This window comes from Streptopelia decaocto (genome assembly GCF_964273445.1).
Source record: "Streptopelia decaocto genome assembly, chromosome: 2".
NCBI classification, from domain to species: domain Eukaryota; kingdom Metazoa; phylum Chordata; class Aves; order Columbiformes; family Columbidae; genus Streptopelia; species Streptopelia decaocto.
Window position 1 is genome coordinate 12,531,078 of NC_138655.1, and position 25,484 is coordinate 12,556,561.

The 25,484-nt window shown below is 44.6% G+C and overlaps 1 protein-coding gene across 7 annotated transcripts in view; it reads left to right on the forward strand.

The window, feature by feature from the left end:
- The first annotated feature begins 6,307 nt into the window (after positions 1-6,307).
- Positions 6,308-25,484, forward strand: part of MTSS1 (MTSS I-BAR domain containing 1) — a 128,911-nt gene continuing 109,734 nt past the window's right edge. For 6 of the 7 annotated variants that reach the window (XM_082046480.1, XM_082046472.1, XM_082046475.1 and 3 more), the window contains exons 1-2: positions 6,308-6,992; positions 23,988-24,049. In XM_082046480.1, the coding sequence (XP_081902606.1) occupies positions 6,921-6,992; positions 23,988-24,049 (134 nt within the window). In that variant the 5' untranslated portion in view covers positions 6,308-6,920. The remainder of the gene's footprint in view (positions 6,993-23,987; positions 24,050-25,484) is intronic. The other variant, XM_082046473.1, reaches the window with a different exon arrangement.

The window sequence follows — 25,484 nt, forward strand, 5'->3', positions numbered from 1 at the left end:
TGGTTCAACGCACTGAATTCTGTGCGTACCAACAAATACGGATCTCAGAGATTTCAGGAATAGTGACCCACTAAAAATTTCTGCTTGATGGGAAGTACAGAAGAACTCAGATTCATTTTATATCAGACCCAAAGGAGAAATGGCTGACACAGGCTTGGACTAATGTATGTGCTGTAGATACAGCCCAAGAGGCAACTGTGATATATAGGTATAATTATACTGAAGTCAAAGTTGGTGCTGCTTTAAAGAAGATAACATGAACTATTTGCAAAAGTGATACCTATCATAGGCTTTACTTCTTCAGAGCTTTTAAGTGTGTATATAACTGTAAGTATAACCTGATTTTTTTTTTTTCACTTACTGCTTGTCTACACAGGTACACTCAGGAAATTTCATCCGAATTAATTTAGGGCGTGACTTCAAGATGCATCAGCTAAACAGCTTTAAAATGTGAAAGGGAGGCCAGTTTTTGTGGAGTGAATGTGTCCACACCAGAACCTGATGTAAGGCAATGAAGCCAGTTTGAAAGAGGGTTCAGATCCACAGTTCTGGATATTTAAAGCTGTGTTGGCTGGAGATGCAAAACAAGAAGGTACATCCCAGGGAATGAGCATGGGAATGGTTATACTTTGAAACATGAAAAGGTAGTCTTCTTCTGGGCTAAAAGAATCTTTTGTTGTAGGCTTAATTTTCAGCCAAATCAGGTCCCTGCATGACCATCATACAGCAACCTGAGCTCCGGTGCCGGTGACATGGGGAGGAGGTCACACAATGAGGCTGTGGACTTGCACAGGATGAAAGTGCCCATGTATCCTCGGCCACGGGAGCTCCACTGCCCATTTATTGAGGTTCATCATGCAAGAGCTTTAAGAGCAATGGCAGGAGCATTGCTTGGATGGAAGTGATAGACCTGAGTGCCTTCTCTGCATCTGCCAGCCTGAGGTGGCAAATGCGGGCAAGAACATTTCACATTCCCACTGCTGCAAAATGCGACCTGTCCGTAACGCCCTTGATAACATGCATGCCTTGATTCTCAGCTTTTGTGCCTTGTGCACAGAGAAACATGTGGGAAGGACTATTTTTCCTACTTGTCAGTGTAGGGGAAGATTATTTTAGTCCCTTAAAAATCAGCATCTTGCCTTCTCTCTGCTCTGAATGAATGATATCTCGTGTTGGACTTTGCTGAAAATGCATTTTTGCTTTCCTTCTGAGAAAAGCTTGCAGCCGAAAATGAGACCGCATTGATATTTTGCTGCAGAGTTGTTGCCTGTAGGTAGGCTTTAGATGGAGCTCTTCTATGGAAATCAATCCTGATAAAGCAATAGCAGCTGTTACTTTGCCAGCAAGCAGCAAGCAGAAACAATAGCAGAGGTATCCCCACTACAGCAATGCTACGTGGTAGTTTAAAAGCAATTCAGGACATAAAAATAACCCAAATATAGCTGGAGAACCACAACATTGTTATTTCTTGTGTTCTGCAACCAGAGATTGTAAACAGCTGCTCCTGAGTAAAAGTGAATTCTTCCTGACCAGGTCCCCACTTCCAGGAATGACCAGTGAATAATTAAGCCTCTTTAGATTTAGATTTTTTGCTAGTCATAAAGAGGGTTAATTATTTAATATTTGTAGCGCGGTTGAGATGGCTGGATCACATGGATTCTGTTGGGTTTCCTGGCTGTATTGCTGCCATCCTACCTCTCCATCCATTGTAAAATGAGCTCATCTGCTTTTATAGACAGATCAGGATTGTCCCTGGTGAGCACCTTGGGACTGAAGGAAATCATGTTGTCTCTTGGAAGCTCTTGGGCTCTTTTTCCTCAGTCTATAAAGAAGAAGACACCACCATCCTTCAAACTATGAAGCACTATTAGAAAGCCTCCAACAGGGACAGAATACTGGTTCATTTAAAAAAAATAAAGAGCCCACATTTGCTTTTCAAGTTTATTAACATATTTTAAGAAGGCTTAGGGATGAAAGATTCTGTGGCAATATAATGAAGCAGTATAATATTAATTTGCATCAATTTCTTAAAGAGATAATTCAATTAAATAGTTCCGCCTTTAGCAACCTATTTTTTAAAAAATCGTATCTCTTTTGAGCTGTCAGCCACTTGAAGGAACAGCCCTTGATTCTTTCTTTATTGTATGCTAGATGAGGTAATTTTTCCTTTGGGGAATAACATTAGCTAAATTAGGAACACTGTAATTTAAAGGTGATTAAGTACCTTTTGTGATTGTTGTTCTATGACTTCAATCTGATAACACTGAAGTGCATGTGTAATCTGGTCTTCCACGGGGCTACTCGCATTCATAAGTAGGCTTAAATCTGTGTAAGATCAGGACCTAAATAAGCACGAGCTGAATGTTTTTACGGCACATTGACAGAGTATGTATTAGTTCTGATCGCAGTGACATTTCACACTTGTACTCAGTGCAAAACCACTCAGAATGCTTTTAAAAATGGGATTTTCATTGTACAGAAGGAGAAAGCAAGGCACAGAAATGTGAGTGGACACATTCTGGTCGTACGGCAAGTCCGCCGGCAGAAAGGAGCAGGACGTGGATTCCTGACCTTCACGGGTTTCTGCCCTGGTTCACTCTGCTGAATTTTGTGCCTCTATGCCCAGCATGGGAGGAGCAGCTGGAACAACCCCGGCCAGGCAAACTGACCAAGTCATTGCTCAACCCACCCTCTTATCTCCAGAGATATCCACCCTCTTATCTCCTGTATCAAAAATAGCGTGGTCAGCAGGACAAGGGAAGTGATCCTTCCCCTGCACTCTGCATTGGTGAGGCCACACCTGGAGTATTGTGTTCAGTTCTGGGCCCCTCAGTTCAGGAAAGACATTGAAGTGCTGGAGCGAGTCCAGAGAAGAGCAACAAGACTGGTGAAGGGACTTGAGCACAAGACCTATGCGGAGAGGCTGAGGGAGCTGGGGTTCTTTAGTCTGGAGAAGAGGAGGCTGAGAGGTGAGCTCATCACTCTCTATAACTACCTGAAGGGAAGTTCTAGCCAGGTGGGGATTGGTCTCTTCTCCCAGGCAGTCAGCAATAGGACAAGGGGGCATGGGCTTCAACTCTGCCAGGGGAAATTTAGGCTGGATATTAGAAATTCTTTACAGAGAGAGTGGTCAGGCATTGGAATGGCTGCCCAGGGAGGTGGTGGACTCGCCGTCCCTGGAGGTTTTTAAACAGAGGTTGGACATGGCACTTAGTGCCATGATCTATTAAATGGACTGGAGTTGGACCAAGGGTTGGACTCGATGATCTCTGAGGTCTTTTCCAACCCAGTCGATTCTGTGATTCTGTGATATCTTAACCAGCAGCCTTCTTGAAGTCTCAGTGGAAAAGCCTTCCCATCAGCAGAGCACCCAACGTGTTGAAGGATGTCAGAACAAGGGTTATGATTGCGCTGTTGACAAATTTTAAGGTGGACATCTGTTGGGGGTTGCCGAGTAAGATGCACGCAGCCAACCCATCATGAAGTGGCGCTGGCATTTGCCCATGTGCCGGGATATTTTACAGAATGTCATCACTTGGTAATGAAATGTTCCCCGGTAATGATGGCTCACAAACACAGAAATAGCCTTTGCCCATATGAAAGTTCTGCAAATAATGCTTGCAGGAAGTGATTTGCTAGGAATCAATCAAGCAGATCCCAGAAATAATGTGACAGATGGTAACCTGACGTTACCGCAGCATCACCAAACTACTTTTTACTCACACTTTAAACAACCGTTTGGACTCAGGTCTTTAAAAACAAAAAGTTAACTCTCACTCTACAGCTGGTTGAAGCTGAATTACCATCCCACAGAAAAATCTATCATTAAAAGTCACTAAAAGACAGAATAAAATTAGAAGTCTGAAATTTCCTTCAATGCAAAAGAAAAAAAAAGTCTGTCATCATGACCCTATTTTGCTGGCTTTAATTTATATGCCCTTGCTTTATTTTTTGCTGTGTTCTGCTACAAACAAAAATTTAAAATATAAAATTAAAATCTTCATTATTCTAAATGATACATACAACGAAAATTTAACAAAATAGGTTTTGAAATTAAAAATACTGACAAGAATAAATAGTTTTCTGTTTGCAATGTTTCATTTTGATTTTTTGTCCTATGAATATATAGTTTGTTGAAATCACCATGCCTCCATTTTTCATGACCCAGCACCATCTGACACAAAAATGTTCCACCTGGACAGTTTTGATAAGGTATCTCTAGGTTGTGACTGGGCACACTCGAGTCACAGTGGTTCAGCAAGTTACTCATCATAACCAGTGCTGAGTACGGCTTCTCCTTTCAAATCTGCAAGGTAAAAAACATTCTCTAACATTGTGTGGCTAATTTACTTATAATTTGTGGAGCTTTGAAATGCTTAGTTCCTTGGTCTATTGTATACCTGCATGCTGTTCCATCACTGCGTGAAGACCTGTTGCTTTGCACAGAGCAGAGAGCCCCGATTTATTAACTAAAGCATCAATGCAGTCCTTAAACAACAGCCTTTTCCTTATAGGAGGTTTGTTTCCCTCCTGTCCCACGTGCATTGTGCACTCTGCTACCCTTCACTTTTGCATTGGAAGTTCTCATTCCCACAAGAGGGGCAGCCAAAACCCTACTTGTGCTAAAACAAGGGCCATCCCAGAAACAGAGCAGCTGAAGAAAGCAAAGTAGGCCACCAGCTTTCCCTGCCGAACTGCTGGATGTGACACCGTCCCAGGGGACCACTGTCACGCCAGCTGTGTGACAGCACCTGAAGATCCGAGTGTGATGGACAGGTGTCATTATCGCAAACCACCGGGGCACTTGCTGGGCTCTTCTTTGGGAGAAAGGGTCATACAGAAAAAATGAATGGCTCGGTCAGACCTGGGTGGTGTTTCCTCCTGCAGTGAAGTGAGGAAAAGCACTCAATTTGTGCTTTTTGGGGAAATTGCTGCGGCAGCCTGTGCCGCCACGGTCCCGCGGGAAGCAGGGCACCTGTCCAGCCTTTCCCTTCAGTGCTAAATTAACATGGGGAACGTAATCTGTCACATGCGTGTACATAGATACTGGTGGAAAAAAAGCAAAATATCATGGTGACCACACTGGCTCTTCCCAGGCAGAGTTTGTTGCATAAATACATTTCACAACTTTTTAATTTTAATAACTTAAATTTCTAAACTTCCATCTCAGTCATGGTTGTGCATGTACTTGTGTGTGCATGTACATATGAAGACAGAAAAAACCCCAACCTCCTCACATTAAGGGCTAAGGCTTATTCTCCCATACTTAGTTTTTCCTGGTTCTGCATCTGTTTTTTTATAAAATCGTGTGGTGACACAGCCTGTTTCTCCAGGCTTGTGTTTCCCCTGGGGTTCGTGATTACAGAATCTTTAGGCCTGAGGTCCCCAAAGCAGTTGGGGACACGCTTTATATCAGTGAAATGGAGAGTCCCAGGGACTCAGTACTTTCAGCTATGTTGCTGATGTCCCTAGCAGAAGCACAGGCATCCGTGTTTGCAGGACCTGTGCCATGGCCTCTGTGCGTGTATCAATGCATAACTTTGATCGGAATGTTTTGCAAAATTTGGCATAATGTGAAAGCTGAATGACTTTAAAAAAACCCATGTTTTATATAACTTATGTTAACACCCTTAAATATAGGCTTGCGTTTGTGGGACAGGAGGGATACCCGGCCCCACATACTCTGTGATTAAAGCTGCTGCTGACTGTAGAATCACAGAACAGTTTGGGTTGGGAGGGACCTTCAAAGCTCATCCAGTGCAACCCCCTGCAATGAGCAGGGACATCTTCACCCAGATCAGGTTGCTCAGAGCCCCGTCCAGCCTGGCCTGGGATGTCTCCAGGAATGGGGCATCCACCACCACCTCTACACCAGGTTTGTATGTTCCGGTGCCTGTAGGCTCACAGAGTGCCTTCAGCTCAGGTGTTCCAAAGCACTGGGCTGAGGCGGGTGTTTTTCACCAGAACCAAATGAATTTTGGCAATTTCTGTGACTGTCATGAGAAAAATAGTCTCTTCGCCCGGCGCTAAACATTCAGGAGGGGCCGCCCCGAGGGGTGGGACGCGGCTCCCCCCGGACCACGGCCTCGCCACCTGCGCCCCGTGGGGAGAGGAGGGGGGCAGCATCGCTCCCGCCGCCAGCGGGGCGCGAACCCTCAACCCGCTGCCCGCCGGCCGCCGAGCCCAGTCAGCGGCTGCGCTGGTGACGCGACCGGCGGGCGGGGCGGGGCGTTCCGCGCGGGCGGGCGCAGCGCGGGGCCGGGCCGGGGCGGGCGGGGCGGGCGTGTGCTGGAGCGGGCGGGCAGCGGAGCGGGTGTTGTAGCTGCAGCCCGGTCTGTCGGGGCTGGCAGGGACCCCTTAGGCTGCGCCCCGAGGAGCGGCTTGACGCGCAATCTCATTTATTTTTATAGATCTATAGATACATATCATTTATTGTTTTTTTTGCTTATTTTTGGGGGCGTGCGTGCGCATCTGCCCAGCGCCGCGGAGCTGACGGGCTGCGGGCTCCCGCCGCCCTGAGCGCGCCGCCGTGCCGGCCGGTCGGGGCCGCCGCCACCGCCGGGGCTGTTGTGCGCAGAGATGGATTTGGGGGCCGCCCGTGCGTGGGAGGGTCGTGCCCGCTCGGCTCCGAACCCCCGGGTGCTGCTCAGCGGGGCGGGCAGGAGCGTGTGAGAGACAGGCGGCAGTAGCGCTGGATTTTATTTTTTCCCCGGTTTTACATTTTTAGAGGTGTAGACAGATAGGGGTTCAGGTGTGTTGTGTTTTTCTTTTTTTCTCGTTGCCCACATCGGCTTGTTTGCTCCCCACCTCCTTTTTTTTTTTCTTCCGCGAGGTGGGAAGCTGGGGTGTCTCATTTTTCTTTAGCTCAGTAGTGAAATTGCAGCAGTTTCTGCCTCCTCCAGTGTGCTCGGGCGAGGAAAATGGAGGCTGTGATAGAGAAGGAATGTAGTGCGCTCGGAGGGCTCTTCCAGACCATCATCAGCGACATGAAGGTAAGAGACCGAAGGGTTTTTGGAGGAACCCGGGTGAGAGGAAACCTGTTCCCCACCTGGCCTGGAGAAACTTTGCACGGTGAGATGCGGCAGCACCGGGGGGCGTTGGCGGCGGCGCGACCTCCCGGCCCGGCCCCGGCTCCTGCTGCTATTTCGGGGACCCTGCCCGGGGCTGGGTCCGTGTCCCCGCCGGGGAAGCCCCCTGGAAAGGGGCTGCTTGTAAATGCTTCACCCCCGTGTTTTGGGGCTTGCGAGTTGCTTCCAGGACACCACCTCTGCCTCCCTCTTTTCTCCGGCTCTCCTGCTCAAACATGCAATCTGTTATCTTGCACCAGGGTCAGCATTTTCCAAACCTGTCTTTTTTTTTTTTTTAAATATTATTTTTCCCCTCCTCCGCTTCTTTTTTTTTTGGCTATTTTGGGCTGTCAGGATAAATGCAGCGAGGCGGGAGCGTGGTGTGGAGGAGACGGGCACGGTGCATGTCAGCCGTGGGGTGGGGCTGCAAAGGGCAATGTTGGGGTTTCTGTGCCATGCTGGTGGGCACCACGGGTTAAAAAATCATCTCAGCTTGGAGATGCTCAAAAGTTGATGCATGCCTGGATTAAAATCGCTGCTCAGTCGGCTATGTGGTATTATTTTCGTGGTGTGCATGTTCATGGAGGTGATATTTGCTGCTTTCTGTGCATAAATGCAAAGGTCTCAAGTTGCTGGCTCTTTTCTACCAGCCATCAGAAATCAGCGCGACCCCTTCTGCCATAGGGTGCCTTGGAGAGGGACACTCCCAATCTATCCTTGGCAGCCAAGGGCACTTTTGCAGGTTTTTCTGTGGACGAGCAGCGGCCTCCTGCCCTGAGCTCGTGGAAATAAATAGCTTGAAAGCATTGGTGTGTTCTGCCGGTCATGCCTCCCCAAAGCCCGGGCTGTGGGTGCCCTGGCTGCAGCACACAGCTGTACTGCAGAATACTGCAGTGCTCCCCTGGACAAGGGCAGCTTGTCATCTTCCCAGGGCTGGCTGGGGAGGATGCACTTGTCGGGAGATGTTGAGGGACACGTCAGATGATGGGGAGACCACTGTAATTTAAAGGCAGTGACCATGTGTGCTGTGCTTCTGCCAGCCAGGGACACGGGATTTCTGTGGGTGTTTTAATCAGTGCAGGGCTGATGAGGAGGGAGGGCTGCGGGAGAAAAAGCCGCCAAGTAGTGGTGGAGGAAGATGGGGTTTGCTTTAGGAGGGAACCTGGCAGAGCTGAATGGCTTCTAGTGTATTTTTTGTAGGTGGCAGAAGAGCTGTTTGCCCTACAAGTTATTTTTTGGCAAGGGTTCATATGCACTTTGCTCTCAACAGACCTTAGGAGACATTTAATTAAAAGCATGGCTTGTCAAACACAGGCAGATTGCAGAGAGGAGGCGAGTGTGTGTGTGTGTATCCATCAAGACGATGCTGCAGTCCTGGCCGTGGTGTTCCTCGGGCTCTCAGCCCCTTCGTATTTTTAATAGTGACTACACTTTAAAACAACAATCCCCCAGAAAAAGCAGGAAATGGTCACAAATCTTGGAATCATTGTAGTGGGCTGTGCAGGGAACACGCAGGAGATGTTTGTTCCAGATGAAGTGCGGTTTTGGGTTTCAGCACGGAGGGACACCGAGTATGTTTATTCTCCGCTTCTTTCTATAAGCAATGCATTTGATTTTTCTTGCTCTTAAACAAACGGGCCTTTGCTGTGTGGCTTTATTTCTTTTTTTCCTTTGCACATTGTTACTTGCATGGGAATGCTGCTCATCAAAAACATGTTGACATGAACTTATGGAGATGGGCACAGGTGTGAATATTTTTTCTTAATCCTCCATAGTAGTGGAACCTGTTTTGTGAACTGGCAATTACTTGGGGGGTGCTGGGGGAGTTTGGAAGGAATCGCAGCAGATCTTTAGCAATGTGGTGGTTGTTACGGTTTAGAAGAAATTAAAATTCATTTGTTTAGCATGAGTAGCAAATAATTTTTACCTGTAGCTTGGTTTGATGCAGCTAATGCTGTGCGGCTGATGAGATGCACTAGGATTCTTTGTGAATTCTGCACAAAGGATTGTGACAATTTCAAAGAAGAAGTAGCTATTTTTTGACAGCTAACCAGAACCTTTCAACTCATCATATCGTTAGTAGTAAAGTGAGAAATTAGCATTCTAAGTGCCGTTTCCCGTAGCGAGGTCTGTGTGGGCAGGCTGCTGGCAGAATCCTGGAGCTGTTGCGTGGGGGTCTGCCCACGCACACCCGGGTGCTCTATCTGTGCCTGTTTCTCATCGCAGCCTGTGATCGAGGCCCCACATGCCCTGCAGCGCTGAGGGCTTTGCTGCAGCATCCACCTTTTCTTTTTTTTTCTTTCTTAACCAAATAATTTGCAGGTTCTTTTTATCATGTGTATTGCTCTGCCTGAAACCTAGTTGTAAAGATGGTAGGGTTAATCAACAGGGCATTAAAATGACTCTGAAGTCTTGCCAGTGGATGCAGCCGAGGTGATGAAGATACAGCGTGTGTGGACTGATTTTTCTCTTTGTTCACACTAACACAGAACTAGCTCAGGTGTACCTGTTGTTAATTTTGAGTTCTCCTTGACCTCGACAAGGTTGCAGAAACTGGAATTATAATCCTGAGTAATGTGATTGTTTCCACTTGTCTCTGTACTGCATTAACTGTAAAACTTAATGAGGGCAATATATGCCAGCGTGACTAGCACATCACATTTTTTGATAGCAAGATTATCTCTTGCTGACTGAGGTTTCTTGAGCTGCCTTTAATATTTTCTCCAGAAACCACAGATTTATCTCCATCCTCTACCAAAAATAGTTTTTTGGTTGTTACTCAACAGAACAAGCTCCAAAAGAATTCAGTGTAAATCTAAGTGATTTAGAGAAACAATGTCATTGACTTGAATGTAAGAATGGGTAATAAACATCCCATTTATACAGCACTTTAATTTACATCTTCAACTTCAGTCTCCTGACAGGGGAAATCCATGTCTTCCATGCAAAGCAAGGGTCACATTTGTTCAGTAGTATGTGGTGTATGTGGTGACAGGATTGTTTGTGGAAAGTCCACAATGGGAACTGTACTTGGCCGTTGTTCTCTAGAATTGGGCTTCGATGCTTTGAGATTTCAAGATCAGATTAAAGAATCATAAAGGTGGGAAAAAGTCTGCCCATCCCATGCTTAAGTTTCGGTCCATTGTCACAGCCCTGGTGTTTCCTCCGATACATCGCTAAGTATATGGCACTTAAAATTTGTTATTCTCTTATGCAAGATCTTTTTCAAAGCATTCAAAGTTTATAAAAGCAAAAATAAAACATCCATGTCCCCTCGGAGGAGTAGTTTTGTGTGCTGCATGCAAACGCTGTGCTGTTTCTCTTTGAATGCGGCATCGTTTCTGTAGCTCCCTGTGGGAAGAGAGTATTTGATGTGAATGGTTTGTAACTCATTTCTGGCAATTGAGCAATAAGATGCTGTAATGTGCCGTTAATTTCAATATTTCTTGTCGTGCAAAGCAAATCAGTGCAGATAAATTTTGGGAGGGCCTGTTGTGGATGAGTTTCAAAAGATGTTGTCTTCTCACGCAGAGCAGATTCTCCTTAATGCTGCTTCTCTTTATGAGTCTTGATTTTTCCATTCCTTTTAATTGCATTGTTCTCTGCTGTCTTGAAGGAAAAAGAAGAACAAGAAAACACCTCTGAAAATGTTGAAATTGGCAGTGTTTGTAGTTCATCACTTGCTTGATGCTGGTTCTTTTCATTTTTTCATGTTCTTTATTTGTCTTACCTCTTCTGCCAGCATGTGTTTCAGCAGGGCAGGGGCTTGCTGTGTATGTATCTACCTGGCAAGATGGGTAATGAGCAGCTGGATGGGTACAGGTTGCTTGTGACTTCCTTTATACTAATTTTACTAATATACTAATTTACTAATATACTAATTTGTACTAATTTTTTATGGGTGTAGATTCCCAGTTGGTCTCAGGCATGTGAAGGATGCGCAGGTATGCGCAGGTATGAGGAGGACGGCAAACGTCATCATGTTGGTGATCAAAAACAAGGCTCCCAAAGGAGGAGTGAAATTCTAGAAGATTTTTGAGATTTTTTTGTATTTTAAGTGCATGTGCCTTATTTATAATAATCTAGCTTGAACACTCAATAAAATCAGCCTTTTGCTTTTGGCAGTAACCTCTGCTTTAATACTATAAAGGAGGTGAGCCCTTCACTCCATTGCTGCTGCTGGGACCCTTGGGCAAGAGGGTGTTGCACCTTTGCTTTTGCCATGCAAAGCTCTTGGTCAAAGCAGAAAAGTCATGAACATACGGGCTTGGGAAACATTTGTGTTTTTGCAGCCTCTTATCTCCTGTTAGGAAGTGACCGGTGAGAAGCAGTGTTTTAATCTTGCTTTCTTCATGGAAGATGCAGCTTGGGGCTGGTCACATCAAGGATGAGGAGCCGTTCGTTAAGTAGGAGTGATTTGCTTGCAAGGGATGGCCTTGTGTTGTTCACACAAATAATATAAATGGAGTGGGGAAAAAATATTTGTTGAAACAAATAGAAATGCTGAGGCAGTTACTGTGGCATGCACAGCTGTAGGTCCTCTGTGTTTGTGTTAATCCAGGGGACAGCCCGCATGTATCAGTGAATATGGGCAAATTTGTTCTACCCTGACATGTCGTAAGATGACAGCTCTTCAGCTGTGCTTTATTTGAAGTTTGAGATCTCTGTGGAGATTAGAAATGTTCAGCTCAATGATTTTTGAGGTCTAGTTTCAATGCAGCAGTTAAGGCTGATAACTATTGTAAGGAAAAACAAATGTTTCATGTGCAACAGGCAGGTACAGGCTCGGAGAGGAAAGGGCGTCTCTGTGCTCCCTTTCCCACGCGTGCTGTGTGGCGCTGGTATGTCCCTTGCATGACAGTCTTTAGGGCAAACGATTTATCCCAAACCTAGCAAAACAATATTTCTTCCCCCTTCCCCAAAAGTGTGAAATTACTTCATTTATGCAGCTTTTGATCTCTGTTTTTCCTGCAAGGTTTTACCACTGAGGCATATTGGGCTCAGCTGTGTGCACTGATTTCTTACCCGTGCTGCCTCCCAGAACCTGCTTGCCCAAATGGCTGGTTTGCAGACGCTGAAATTCCTTGTCTTTTGTAAGCAGCTGCAGTATCTCTCTGTAAACATCTTGGGAGGGGAGGGATTGATGTGCAGTGAAGGCTGAGTGATGGTGTGGGAAGACAGCCCCTGCATCCCTGCTAAATTCTGGGGTTCATGCAACAGGGTGCAGCTGGGAACATACTTACAAATCATCTGTTTTTTAGGGACAGTTTCTTTCTTGATCCGAACACTTTTGGGTGAGTGTTAACAATTCATACAACTGCCAAGCATTCTCTATGTGAGTCCAAAGCTGGCTTATTCTGTGGCATACCCAGGGCTAGGACTTTTAATGTCTTGTAGGAGTCCTCGTTTTGGCTCTGGCAGGACACCACAGCTGGGCTTGCGAGGCTGTAAGTGTGGAAGGAGTTGTGCAGTGCTGCATGAAGCACAACTGCCTGAACAAATGTTGGAGGACAAGAAGTCTGTGTAATTACACCGGTTAATACCTAACAGAGGCTGATATTTCGCAGAGTTTGCTGCTCCCTTCCACAGTTCTGAGTGTGCAGGAGCTCTACCAAAGTCTTTCATATAAAATACCTAAAAAAACCCTTTTTTTTTTTTTTTCTATGTGTTCTTGAAAATACAGAGTTGCTACAGTTGATAGAGTATTCCTGTGAACCTGTAAATAGCATCTTCTGCTTAACAGCCTGTGTGTTTTCAGCTTCTGAAAACATTTTTAAGGTTCATAGGCTACCCAGAGACCGTGTGGTCTTGAAGATAAGCAGAGACATGGCAGAGAGATGAATAGGAATTGTATCTAAAAAGGGTTTTTTGTCTTCAGAGCATGCAAAGGTGGGTACAGAGAGGTTTGAGTTAGTACTGTAAAGAGGCCACTCTTTAGAGTAGAGAAACCTCTGCAGGCTACATGTAGAAATGCATTTCTTCTTCAAGTGCATGTTTTAAATTTCAAAATTATGTCTACCTTGATAGCATAGGGTGCTGAGCGCAGCCGTGTTCCCTGGCATCTATGCTGACCTTTAAGGACGTTGATTGACTTCTTGCTGCTGGGCTGGGAGACACCCTGGACGCTGAGATGTTTCAAAGGGCCGGAGACAAAATGTCTGGTAGCTTTGTGGTTAAGGCCATAGCAGCTTTCATCATGGAAGTGCTCTGTGTGTGACTTGGCTCCAAAGAATGGCTCCCATTTTACAGAAAGACAAACTGTGGCTGCAGGTTCGGTCACTTCTACTCCTTTCCCCTATGACAAGAAGAAAAGGAGTGCATTTAGAGCACAGAGTTAATGAGGGGATGTTTTTTTTTAATCTCCCGGTATAATACATGTTTCTATCCACACATACACACCACTTCGTTGTCACTGCTTAAGACCTATTGCTGTTCCTCTCCCTGTGATAAAGCAGTATTTGCAGGAAGAAGAGATGTCATCTACAAATGACTGATCAACTCTCCATGGAAGTGTCTTGAATCCTTCTCCTGTAATTGAAATTATGGGACATCTCAGTTTCTTAGTGGAGAGCTGGAGCATTTTAACCATAGGTGTGAAGAATTTGGCCGTCTTGTGAGGCTCTGTGTGAGCTCTGTATTTTTCAGTCTTCTGATGAACAACCATAAGCATTGTGTAGCCCCCTTTAGTTCTAGGATGCTAGCTGGTGTGCAGGCAGCATTTAACAAATCATCTTGGATCTTTTTAAAAGGAACACTTACAGGAATGAGCTTGTCAACACTGATTCTGTTGGTGTGCTTGATGCTGGTGATGAGTGTGTAACTGGAGATGTTTGGTTGATGGTACAGAAAGGTTCATATTCTTTGTTCTCATTTTTGTTTTCTGCATGAGCTGCCACCACGAGCATTTCTTTTTTCTGTGTAAGTCAGATGTGTGCTTAGTAGTATCACTGAAGCCCTTTGTGTAGTGGCTTAATAGCAGCTTAATTTGGCATTTTTTCTGTTAATAAAGCTTCATTTGTGACAAGACGCTTCCTAACAAAACTGTCCATGAGCAAACCAAGTGTCTGACTTGGCGCTTCAAAGTGATTGTTTCATGAGTTGTAATGGAGAGAATTAGCCTGTGACAAGCATAGTTGCACTTGACTCTCTGGCAGAAGCTGAAGTTCGAAAAGCACTCAAAAACTTGCTGCCTGGCTGCTGCCTTTTCCCCAGTGGCATCCTTTTGTGGTCAGATGCTTGCCAGTACTTTGGGCAACAGATAATGCCGCTTCTTGGGTCCTGGAGATTGTTTTGACTGCTTGTGTGATGGAGGTTGTGTTGAGATGAAGCAAGGAATGCTCAGGAGTGAAGGTTTGTCCTTACTTGGGAAGAAGTGAGGATACCCCAGCAATGTTGGTGACGTTACCAGCCCAGGGCTGTTGGCTTGAGGCTGTACTGTGTGGGCATTAACTTGAATGAGTGTCTCCTGATTATGCAATTACCTTCATTTTGATCCAACTGAAATACTGTGGGTTTAGGAAATAGCTGCCGATTATGCACAGTGGCCACTTAATGATCGAGTGGATGAAAGGCGGTATTGATGAGTCTCTGAGGAGAAATGCTGTTCAGGCTTGCAAACTTCTTTAGACCTGCAGGGAAGAATCTGGAACTAAATGCTTCCTCTGGAAGGCTGCTTAACATCCAGCTTTTCTATCATAGCGTGGGATGAAAGGTCTCTAGAAGCTGTGACTGGTTGTCTCTCCCCATTTGTGTCCCCCCCATGAATAATTTCCTGTGTTTAGAGATGGAAAGGCTCTATGTTTGTGCATGATGTATCTTCTCACAGTATAACTTTTGTTTGATAATTACCCAATCTTGGATTTAAACCATGAAGTGGCTGCTTTGGAGTTCAGTTTATTTGTCTTATGAACTATGGAACTGGGTTGTGCTTGGCACAGGTTTGATGTGGACCCTCTTGATGTAGCACGGAGGCCCATGAGTTGGGTTGTGAGCCAGGATGTCACACAGCAACCAAGAGGGATGAGTTTTCACAGGTCCTTGCTGTGCTACAAACTGCAGTCGCAACCATGGGGCAACTGGTGTTCTCCACTGGGGACGTTTAAATATGGGCTGGTGCAGTGCAGGCTCTATTATAATACAAATTAAAGACTAGAGCTCTAAAAACAGGATGGTACTGGACTTAGGTTCCCTCCCCTTTAAACGGTTAGTGAGGTTTAATAAATACCCATGTTCTTGTGAAGAAGTGCTACATTTCAGTGCCCAGGGAACTGGGCATTCTTTAGAGTTCTTCAGCTGTTTTGGGGAATGTAGAAATAACTGATATCTCAGTGTTTTTTCCCCAGTGGCTTGATTTCCTTTTTCTGGACTTTCCTAATTGGATTTTAGTCTTGACTTCCTCAAGGTATTATTCCACTATGTGTTTTTCTCAATGTCCTAATGCTCTGTTTCGACTGAAAACCAAACAGTTCAGAAAATACTGAGAGAGTGGTTCTGTGAAGCATAGAAGAAAAATCTAGTTGACAGATTTTTTAATAGCGCATGAGATGTCTTCAGTAGTGTTCTGCTGCATAATTTGCAATGTTGTGATAATGTATCACCTTGTGAAAGCAAAGCTTGGCATGCTTATTTATCCTGTGCATGCTGAGGGAAACTTGTTTCTAAACCTGCCGTTCCCTAAACAAGTGGCAGAAAAAATGTAAATAGATGTATGGATACAAGACTTTGATTTTAATTACCCCTACTATCTTTCCTGAAGGGTAAGTTACAGGTTAAATGACATCCTAATCTGATCTTTGACGTGCTTTTACTTTCACTTGCATGCACTATAATCTCTCAAACCTTGAGTTTGTACCTGTCTCCTCTTCCATTCAGCAATGCGTGCGTTCAGCTCTTGCTGTGAAATCCTGTGAAGTTCATGTCTTGTCTTTTGCTGTTGATGACTTTTCATTCCTTGCCCAGCAAGTGTTCTGCATTAATTGAGAGTCCCTTTTGCTGCTGGAACTAAGCCCAAACTTCCCCTATGTGTGGCAATACCTTCAGCTTTGAAAGACAGCAGAGACTTTGCAGTCAGGTAGCTGCTTTCCTTGCCTTGTGGGTGTATTATGCTTTCCTAGAAGACCTCTGTATAAATGTGTTACCCTTCCTTGAAGAGCTCCAGTGAAGGGAAGCTCTCTGGCCTGTCAGAGTTGCCTGTTAAATGGTCATCTAGTTGGATGGATTGTCCAACCTGAAACTGCTGCAAGTAAAACTGATTGTTTCTTGTCCTGCATCACTGGAAAACAGCTGATGGTCAACATCAGTCTATGGGATGCTCTTGAAATCACGATTTGGATGAGGGCATAGAGTGTACTATCAGCATGTTTGCTGATGACACCAAGCTGGGAGGAGTGGCTGACACGCCAGAAGGCTGTGCTGCCATCCGGAGACCTGGACAGGCTGGAGAGTTGGGCAGGGAAAAATTTAATGAAATATAACAAGGGCAAGTGTAGAGTCCTGCATCTGGGTAGGAACAACCCCAGGTTCCAGTGTAAGTTGGGAAATGACCTATTAGAGAGCAGCGTGGGGGAAAGGGACGTGGGGGTCCTGGTGGACAGCAGGATGACCATGAGCCAGCACTGGGCCCTTGTGGCCAGGAAGGCCAATGGCATCCTGGGGTGTATTAGAAGGGGGGTGGTTAGTAGGTTGAGAGAGGTTCTCCTTCCCCTCTACTCTGCCCTGGTGAGACCACACCTGGAATATTGTGTCCAGTTCTGGGCCCCTCAGTTCCAGAAGGACAGGGAACTGCTGGAGAGAGTCCAGCGTAGGGCAACCAAGATGATTCAGGGAGTGGAGCATCTCCCTTATACGGAAAGGCTGAGGGAGCTGGGGCTCTTTAGTTTGGAGGAGACTGAGGGGTGACCTTATAGTGTTTACAAATATATAAAGGGTGAGTGTCATGAGGATGGAGCCAGGCTCTTCTTGGTGACAACCAATGGTAGGACAAGGGGTAATGGGTTCAAACTGGAACACAAGAGGTTCCACTTAAATTTGAGAAGAAACTTCTTCTCAGTAAGGATAACAGAACACTGGAACAGGCTGCCCAGGGGGGTTGTGGAATCTCCTTCTCTGGAGACATTCAAACCCGCCTGGACACCTTCCTGTGTAACCTCATCTGGGTGTTCCTGCTCCGGCGGGGGAATTGGACTGGATGATCTTTCGAGGTCCCTTCCAATCCCTGACATTCTGTGATTCTAGGAAATCAGTATTGGGACTTTGTTGTTTTGGTTCTGATTTTGAATTTAAGAAATAGGGAGTGTATAGAGGGTAGATTTAGATTGGACATAAGGAAGAATATTTTTTTTTTTTTACGTTGAGGGTGGTGAGGCAGTGAAATGGGTTGCCCAGAGAAGCTGTGGGTGCCCCATCGTTGGAAGTGTTCATGTTCTGTTTGGACAGGGCGTAGGGCAACCTGATCTAATGAAAGGTGTCCCTGCCCATGGCAGGGAAATTGAAATAGATTATCTTTAAAGGTCCCCTCCAACCCAATTCTAAATTTGGACTAAGGTAAATTAAACCAAAGAAGTAATGTAATAGCTATTGTGTACACCTCTGCGTCTTCGTAAAGAGTGGAGTCTCTCTTGCCAGTAAAATTTATGTTTCAGTCTGTTGAAAGGCTGAGACTATTCTGTTGAGTGGTCGGGAAATAGATACAGCTTAGAAAGCTTCATGAGACAGGCTGTTGAATTGTTTGTTTTTCAATCTAGAAAGAGACGAAGCCAACAAGCAGAATGCTTTGGATGGAGAAGAGCAATTATGAACTCTGTGTACAATGATGTTCATTCTCTGCACACCTGTGTGTTGCAGGAGCTTTTGTGGCTTAAGGACTAGGCAATCCTATTTATGAGTCATGAACTTGGCTAAATCTGTGGATTGCACAGAGGAACCTATTAGTGTTTGGTAGTGCTTTGTAACTCTTGCAGTTGTGGCTGCCCAAGTGCCCTTTTCCCCAGTTAACTACTGATTATTTTAGAAAAGAGGAAAAACTTCCAGTGCCAGATGTTAGCAGGGAAGGAAGACTGGTTGTCGACCGTTGCATCTTCCGATGTGTTGAGACATCTGTGACCTTTTTTCAGGCTGTCATTGTTTTCCTGTCCCCTTCCCCTCCACTTTTTCCTGTTTTTTGCCTGTTCAAGGCCCCTTGGAAAAGTGATTGTCTCTATGGGCAAACATACTTACTTATCCAGGCTATTTTTTGTGTGTAACATCTGTGACTTTGTGTGGTGTCAAGCATAAAAAAGTCTCTTTGCTGCTTGGAGGTAACGTACTAAATGCTACAGAAGTAAGACATTCCTAATAATCCTTCTGATTCTGATATCTGGTAAAACTATATAAACAATGTTTTGTTTCAGCATGTTTAGAGGGGTCGGAGGACACGTGCAGGAGCAAAGTTACAATTTTATTCCAAGGAGAGATGGATGGCATTTGGATGTGTTATTAGGGCATGAAGCTCGATAACAGTGATGTGTGTGTGGAACTCAGCTTTTTAGCTAGTCATAGCTGAATGACTACGCTGAGGTGAAGTCCTGACTCCTGTAGCCTGTGTAGTGGATTTTTTTCCATTTTATTGAAGTCTGAAGATAGTCATTGTTCAGTGCTCTTCTGGACAGCATACAGCTCTTGCTTTGATAACCAGCGAGATAAAACCAAGGCACTGCCTGGTCCCTTTCTCTCTTACCTTTTTAGCTGGAACAGCCAAAATTAGATTCTGAGTTTGCTTTACTGTAGAGCAGCTCTCTGTCTTTTTCCCCTCTGCCCCAAAAATTTATATGGGTTGTTGCTGTGAACAAGATACCAAACTGTTCCTGCTGCCTTTGTACTCAGTGTCCCAGCAAGAGCTGGTAATAGGGCTGAAAAGCCTTTTTGATAAATGAAAACACTTAAAAGAATGCTGTCGAGGGGTTTTAGAAGATGTAATGTGTCTCATCTGTGGGAGTTGGGGTGTATGGAAATAAATTATTAAAGAAAGTGTGTTTTCTCTTAATGGAAAAAGAAGAATCATAACTTCGTAGCAGAAGAAGTGACAGAACAGTTTTAAACTGTCAAGACTGCTGATACTCAAGTTGTAATCTTAAATAAATACAACAATCTGGGTTCTATTCTTGCCATTAGATGTAATCAATAACAATTTCAGTAAGTATGATCCTTTGCTGCAAGCCTACCCTTCCTTTACTGAGAAATTGCTTATTTCTTGTCTGAGTCAGAATTGCTGGCCTGAAAGGAAACTTCAGTAAGTTTCGTGTAGAGTTGTGTTAGTGCAGAATGGCTGTGCTTGTTCACAAAAAAAATAAAAAGGTTCTTCATCCATCCAGGGTTTAAATGATGCCTATTAGTGGTCATTGCCACTTCCCTGCTGTGGTGGGCTGACCTTGGCCAGCTGCTGGGTGCCCACGCAGCCACTCTCTGACTCCTCTTCAATGAAACAGAGCAGAAAATAAGATTTAAAACCTCATGGGTTGAGACAAAGACAAGGAAATTGCTTACAAGTCACTGTCACGAGCAAACCAGACTCGACTGGAGGAGATGAAATTTATTACCAATTAAACCAGATTTGAATGGTGAGGGAGATGAACAAAAACTAAAATGTCTGCCCACATCCATAGGTCTGGATGTGGGATGGGATTTCACTGAAGGAAGACAGGTCCCCAGCTCCAGGCTGGGAGGACACGTCCCCAGGAGCTGCGGCGATGGAGGGAGGATGGTGGCAATGGAGGATGCCAGCTGGCCGGACGTGGGTCTGGGTGTTGGTGTCTGGCACTTTGGGGTGCTCTGCCAACTCAGCCTGGTGCCTTTCAAACACTCATTGTGGTGCCTGTCCCTGAGGGGAAGTTGTTTCATGTCCGTAGTTGCGGACTGGCTACATGGTGACAGGCACGAGGCACCATTTTGTTTTTCAGCCCTGAGGTGGAAAGGCGGTTCCCCTGCCTGTGTTTAGCACAGATTAGCTGGAGCTGGGCCCTGGGAACAGGTGACTAATCACTTATAAACTGACTAATTAAGCAATAGGGTAGGGTAATGGCATGTTGTGGCTTACAGGTGACGTGTCCCGATGGGTGGGCAGGCGAGGGCCGGGCCTTCCGAGCAGCTTGGGGGACTTGGCACCGTGGAGCGCTGTGCCCTGATGGTGAAACACCCATTTCAGGGAAGACATGTCAAATTTCTTCATCCGATGGTGAAATAATAATTGGGTACAAAGTTATTTGGGGGCAAAAAGTCTGTAGATTAAACTATTAGTGATTTTCAAGAAAACCATTTAAACAAACCGTAGCCGATTTCTATTTTAACCCGTGAGGAGCTAAAAAGGGGATTTGTGACCCAGATTCTTGTAGCCGCTCTTCTCTGAGGGGGCTGGAGGAGGAGGAGGCCTGCTGCCTTCAGAGAAAATGTTGGACCTAATCCTGACATTTAAAGGGGGGAAAATTGATTTCCTTTATCAGCTGGTTGAAATCAGAAATTGCAGATGGCACAGAGGAAGCTCTGGAAGAGACAATATTTGAAAATACTGTGTTACTACTCTTCAAAAGTGGCGTCATGTTGCAAAGAACACTTACTGGACAAAGACATCGAATTCCACCTGCTGTTTCTTCGTGTTTAAATTGAGAGACACCTCGAATCAAGCATGAAGTTCTGTGGCTCCGTTAGCATCTGGTCTCCACCGCCATTACCATTCCTCTTGACGTAAAGCAAGAACTATTATTGCAGATGTAGAGGTGGGACATCGGGTGACATTGGGGCTGCTGCGCTTGAGGTGGCACACAAAGAGGTCTTGGAGAAGGAGCTGCTCCCCAGTATTTACAGCACATTATTTGATTCCAGTGTCATCTCCTTGGTTTGTCCCCACAAGCATCGCAAAATGGCTTCCTTGCTTCCAAAGTGCTGGAAGTGGGATAAACCCCTGTTATTAGGGCCTGGGAAGTGGTAGGAATTCCTGCTGTAGGTAGGAATTAAGGGGGGTTTGGTTTCAGCAGGGATGTGATGGTGGAAGTGTTGTTTGGAAAAGCTCAAAGGGACAACAGAATTTGTGTGGAAGACTTGAGTTGTGTATCACTAAGAGAGAGGTGAGCTTGTGGACATGGCCGCCTCAGCAGGGAAAAACGAAAGATGAGTTATTGGAACACAGATAAAATAAATTCCTCTTATTTTTCAGCTGAGTTTATTAAAGAGAATTCAGGGTTGCAAAAAGCAGATCAACATACCACAAGCTGAGCAGATAATGCAGGAATACATGCCACTGCTGCAAAACTGCTGAAATGTCTTTTTTTTTTTTTTTTAACAATTGAAGGAAAACAAACAAAAACCAACTAACAAAAGAAGTGAAAAACCCCCAAACTAAAAAAACCCAAACAAACGAACAAAAAAACCCCCAAAGATCACCAAAAATCCCAAAGTAAACCCAACAAATACCACCACCCCAGCTATTGATCAGTGACACTTAAAAAGAAAACAAACAAACAAACATGTTTAAGCTTTTCAAAACAAGATCAGGTGCTCTTGGCCAGTGTAAGAGTGTCCCAGTGAAGAGATTACATTGATTTTGACTGAACAAATATAGCAAACAGTCTAGGTGAGCTGCTACAGCTTATTTAAGTAGGCTTGGCATGAAGAGAACAACATTTTTAAAGACAAAGAATAAATAGCCATGGAAAAATGCTTGGTGGCTATTCCAGTTTTGCTTACTTTGTGGCCAGCCTGGCAAATTAAAAAAATAAAAGTGTTTTCTTTTTGAGCTGTGTTTTGATAGGAGTGTCTTAAGATTCCTTGCGAAGCAGCTGAAGGCTGGCGTCGATGTCCCCTGTGCCATCATGCACGTTTAGCTGGATAATACACTGCCGAGATGGAAACATAATCGGGCTGCTTTGGTATCCTCCGCTTGCCGGCTTGCGTTTTGCTGGAGAATCCGGCGAAGCCTCCGGCCCCGCTGTTAATTGTCAGGGCTTTCAGGGCTCCTGGCATCCACATGCATAATGCATATACGGCACGCAGGCAGACACTGAGAGACGGGCTTCAGAGCAGAGGGATTGCAGTAAGACTAATAGGTTTAAGGAAATGGCTTTTTTTTCCCCCTTTTTCCAAGAATTGGTGGGTTTCTTTCATTTTTTAAATGTCTGACAGTTTTTGCATAGCATAATGCACTTTATAGTCTAGGTCTTGCCATACAGATAACTGCTATTTTCTCCTTCCCCTTCTGCATTTCCCTTGTGTGTAGGTATAATGAGGTTTTACGAACACCCGTTTTACACTTTTTTTTTTTCTTTTAGCAAAAAAACCCACAAGCCTTGCTGAAAAATATACAGAGTACCAGTTCATACCCTTGACAGTGCCTTTATGGCAGCAGCTTCTGCATCTGGACGTATCATGGCACTGCCCAAGCCCTGCTGTGCGGTGACTCTGTGGGAGATCTCTGCAAAAACATCTTATTTTTCAGAATATTTAGAGTCCATAAAATTGTGAGAAGGCCAGAGTTGAAAGGGAGGTTTGGGATTTGCCCTTGGGTTTAACTCCAGGTCTAATCCCACGGATTCCCCCGTGGTGTGTGTATATCTGGGAGCTGCCTTGCCGGCGTGCACTGAGCAGCCGGAAATGGGCTGTCGGCTTTTGGGGAAGGGTCTGTCTTGGCCCCGAACAAGATGTGACTTCTCGTGGCAGTGTGGGCAATGGATTCTGTTTTATTTGCAAAAAGCAGACCGGTTTATTGGGGTGGATTGAGTTTGCTATGAGCAACTGCACTTGCTTGCAACCTTTTCTAGTCAGAGCCGGGGTAATGTTAGCCTTGAGGATCTGCCTTATCTGTGTTTTATTGTGTTGTTACTCTGGTAACAGCAAGTCTTATACCTTTATTAAAGGAAGCAGGCATATTTTATTTTACTCTCTAGACTCCACTCAAAGGGAAGTTTTGAGGTTTCTTTCCACCACGGCTTTTGCTTTTAACAGAAAATGTGCACTTGTTCTGCAGAGAGCAACTTAACCTTTTTTTGGTCTATAAAGCATGGGTTTTTTTAAACCATAAAAATCATGGGGTTTTTTAAACCATAAAAATCAGCACTTTTTTTTTTACTTTGGAAAATAAAGATCAGTACTCACAAGAACACTTGGTGTCCATATTCTAAACAGAAACCTGGGCTTTTAACAGATTTTTTTTTTTTTTTTAATGGAGGAAAAGCTTACAGGAAACCCAAAGTCAGGAGGAACTAAACCTTCTGCAGAACTTCTCATACACCCAGCGCCACGCTGCTTTATTAGCTTCAATTCAGAAATGAGCTCTAAGGTTGTTCAGGAGGGGTTTGGAAGCAGGTTGTGCAGTTACAGGGCAGCTGTTGGGGAAGTTTGTTGTCTTATGGCCACTGTGTCTTTTCTGTGCCCAATTCCTGAGTTACCCTGAGACGGTATCTGAGGTGGGCTCTTGGTCAACTCAGGCATTTATTGTAAAGGCCTTTAAATTAATTATTTATTTTGAAAGAGGATGGGAACCTGGTAATGACACAGAAAAGCCATTCGTAGGGAAGAACAACTGCGATCCTGCCTTTGGTTTTGGGAGCTTCTTTGTACGTGATGTTGCAGTATCCCACCACCTCACTTCTAATAGGTTTGGTTTTGCAGTATCCACCTGAAGTAAAGCCTGTTTGTTGTTGTGGTCTTAATCTGTAAAGCCTCTTCAGGGGACCTGCTGTTTCATCTGGATTCAGAACCAGTTGACATCCCATCTGCTTGGGACTGGTGTCTAAGGGTGTGAGAGACAACTTGTTGGGAAAATATATTTTGGTGTTAATGGATTAGGATTTAGTAAAGCCTTAATTATTGCTTTACTTCTGGTTTCATTTGATCTGGAGTATCAAAACCAGAATGCTCAAATCAAGTATTCATGATTGTGTTTTGTTTTTCTTGCAGGGAAGTTACCCGGTGTGGGAAGACTTTATAAATAAAGCTGGGAAACTGCAGTCTCAGCTTCGGTAAGTTTTGTTTTACACAGCCAAGATCCCTTACAATTCCTTGTATGTACAAACATTAAGATTAAATGCAACTTCTGCCAGGATAATTTGCTAAGCATGCCCTATTATAATTGTGCATATTTCTTAGTCAACACCCATGTATGTAATTTTTCACATATTACTACTGCTGTTTTAATGTATTTAGGAAAATACATAATTTACCACCAGCTGTACATAATAAACATTAAATGAACTAAATTTCATGGCTTCTGATGGAAAACTGCAAAGATATTTTATTGTTTAGTGAACACACGTTTGGAGTTAGCCCTATGTTGTCCTTTTTATTAGTGTAGAATACAGCAGGTTTATATTAGAAGAGGGCTCAAAATATTGAATAGTCTTTGGCAGTCTTTACAGCACTTTCTTCTGCTTTAAAAATGAAGGGAATTCCTGTGCTGGATCACTTATCAGGGATGATTAAAAATTACATTGTTGGGGTATACATTGCAAATGGTATTCTGGATTACTTAATAAGTGCCAGATGTATCACACTCAGACCAGTTCTCCCCATCGCCAGAATTCATTCACTTGTAAAATCTCTTTCTGCAGATAGGAATCCAAGCTCCATTTCTTCACAACTCTCCCCAAACCACAGTCTCTGTTGTGCTCTTCAGAGCATTGGTGTTTTTTTTCACAGCAGCAGCAGTGGCAACGTGTTTGGTTATTGTCAGTCTAGTTTGTGGTTCCACGTTGCGTTGTGAACCGTTCCTGAAGAAGCTCGGGTTTAGGCTCATTTGCCCTAAACAGTCGGAATATGCTGTTCCGCTGTGCCTAAAATATCACACTCGCATGTAGCTTTTCCTTTTCCAGCAGTCGTGTCACATTGAGTGAATGTGGAGGAAGCAGAGAAAGAAGAGAAATGGAGAACTTTCCTAGCCCTTTGTACTCTTTAAACACAGGCCTTCTGGGAAGGCATGAGGGATAGTTTTGTTATGCCCAGTCCTGTGGTGTCACATTCAATCCCTGTAGTGCTTTTCTAGCTACAGGAACATGCAAGCAGGCAGCTGGGAAGCCTGTGTTTGAGGATTTGCTGTTCATTTCTAGCAAATGTGAGCCTTTTGCCTCTGGTTCGTTTCTGTGTGCTCTGATAAAGGACAGCAGATGTCACCTGAGCTGGAGCCAGGTCTTCCTGGATCTTGTTACAGGAGAAATGGAACTTTGTTATTAGCAATATAATTAATAATTAACAACATAGTACACAAAAACAGCATGACCCACAAGTTTGGAAGATGAAGAACACAAACACTGTTAAGGAAAATCCCAGGAAAGGTTATCTGGTTCCAGGGCTCAATATTGCTAACTGCCAGGGCTTTTTTTGCCCTCCCTTTAATCTCCAGGGCACATGAAGAGTCCTTATGCGCTTGGTCTTCCCAAGCCTGTTTTTTTGGTGTTCAAA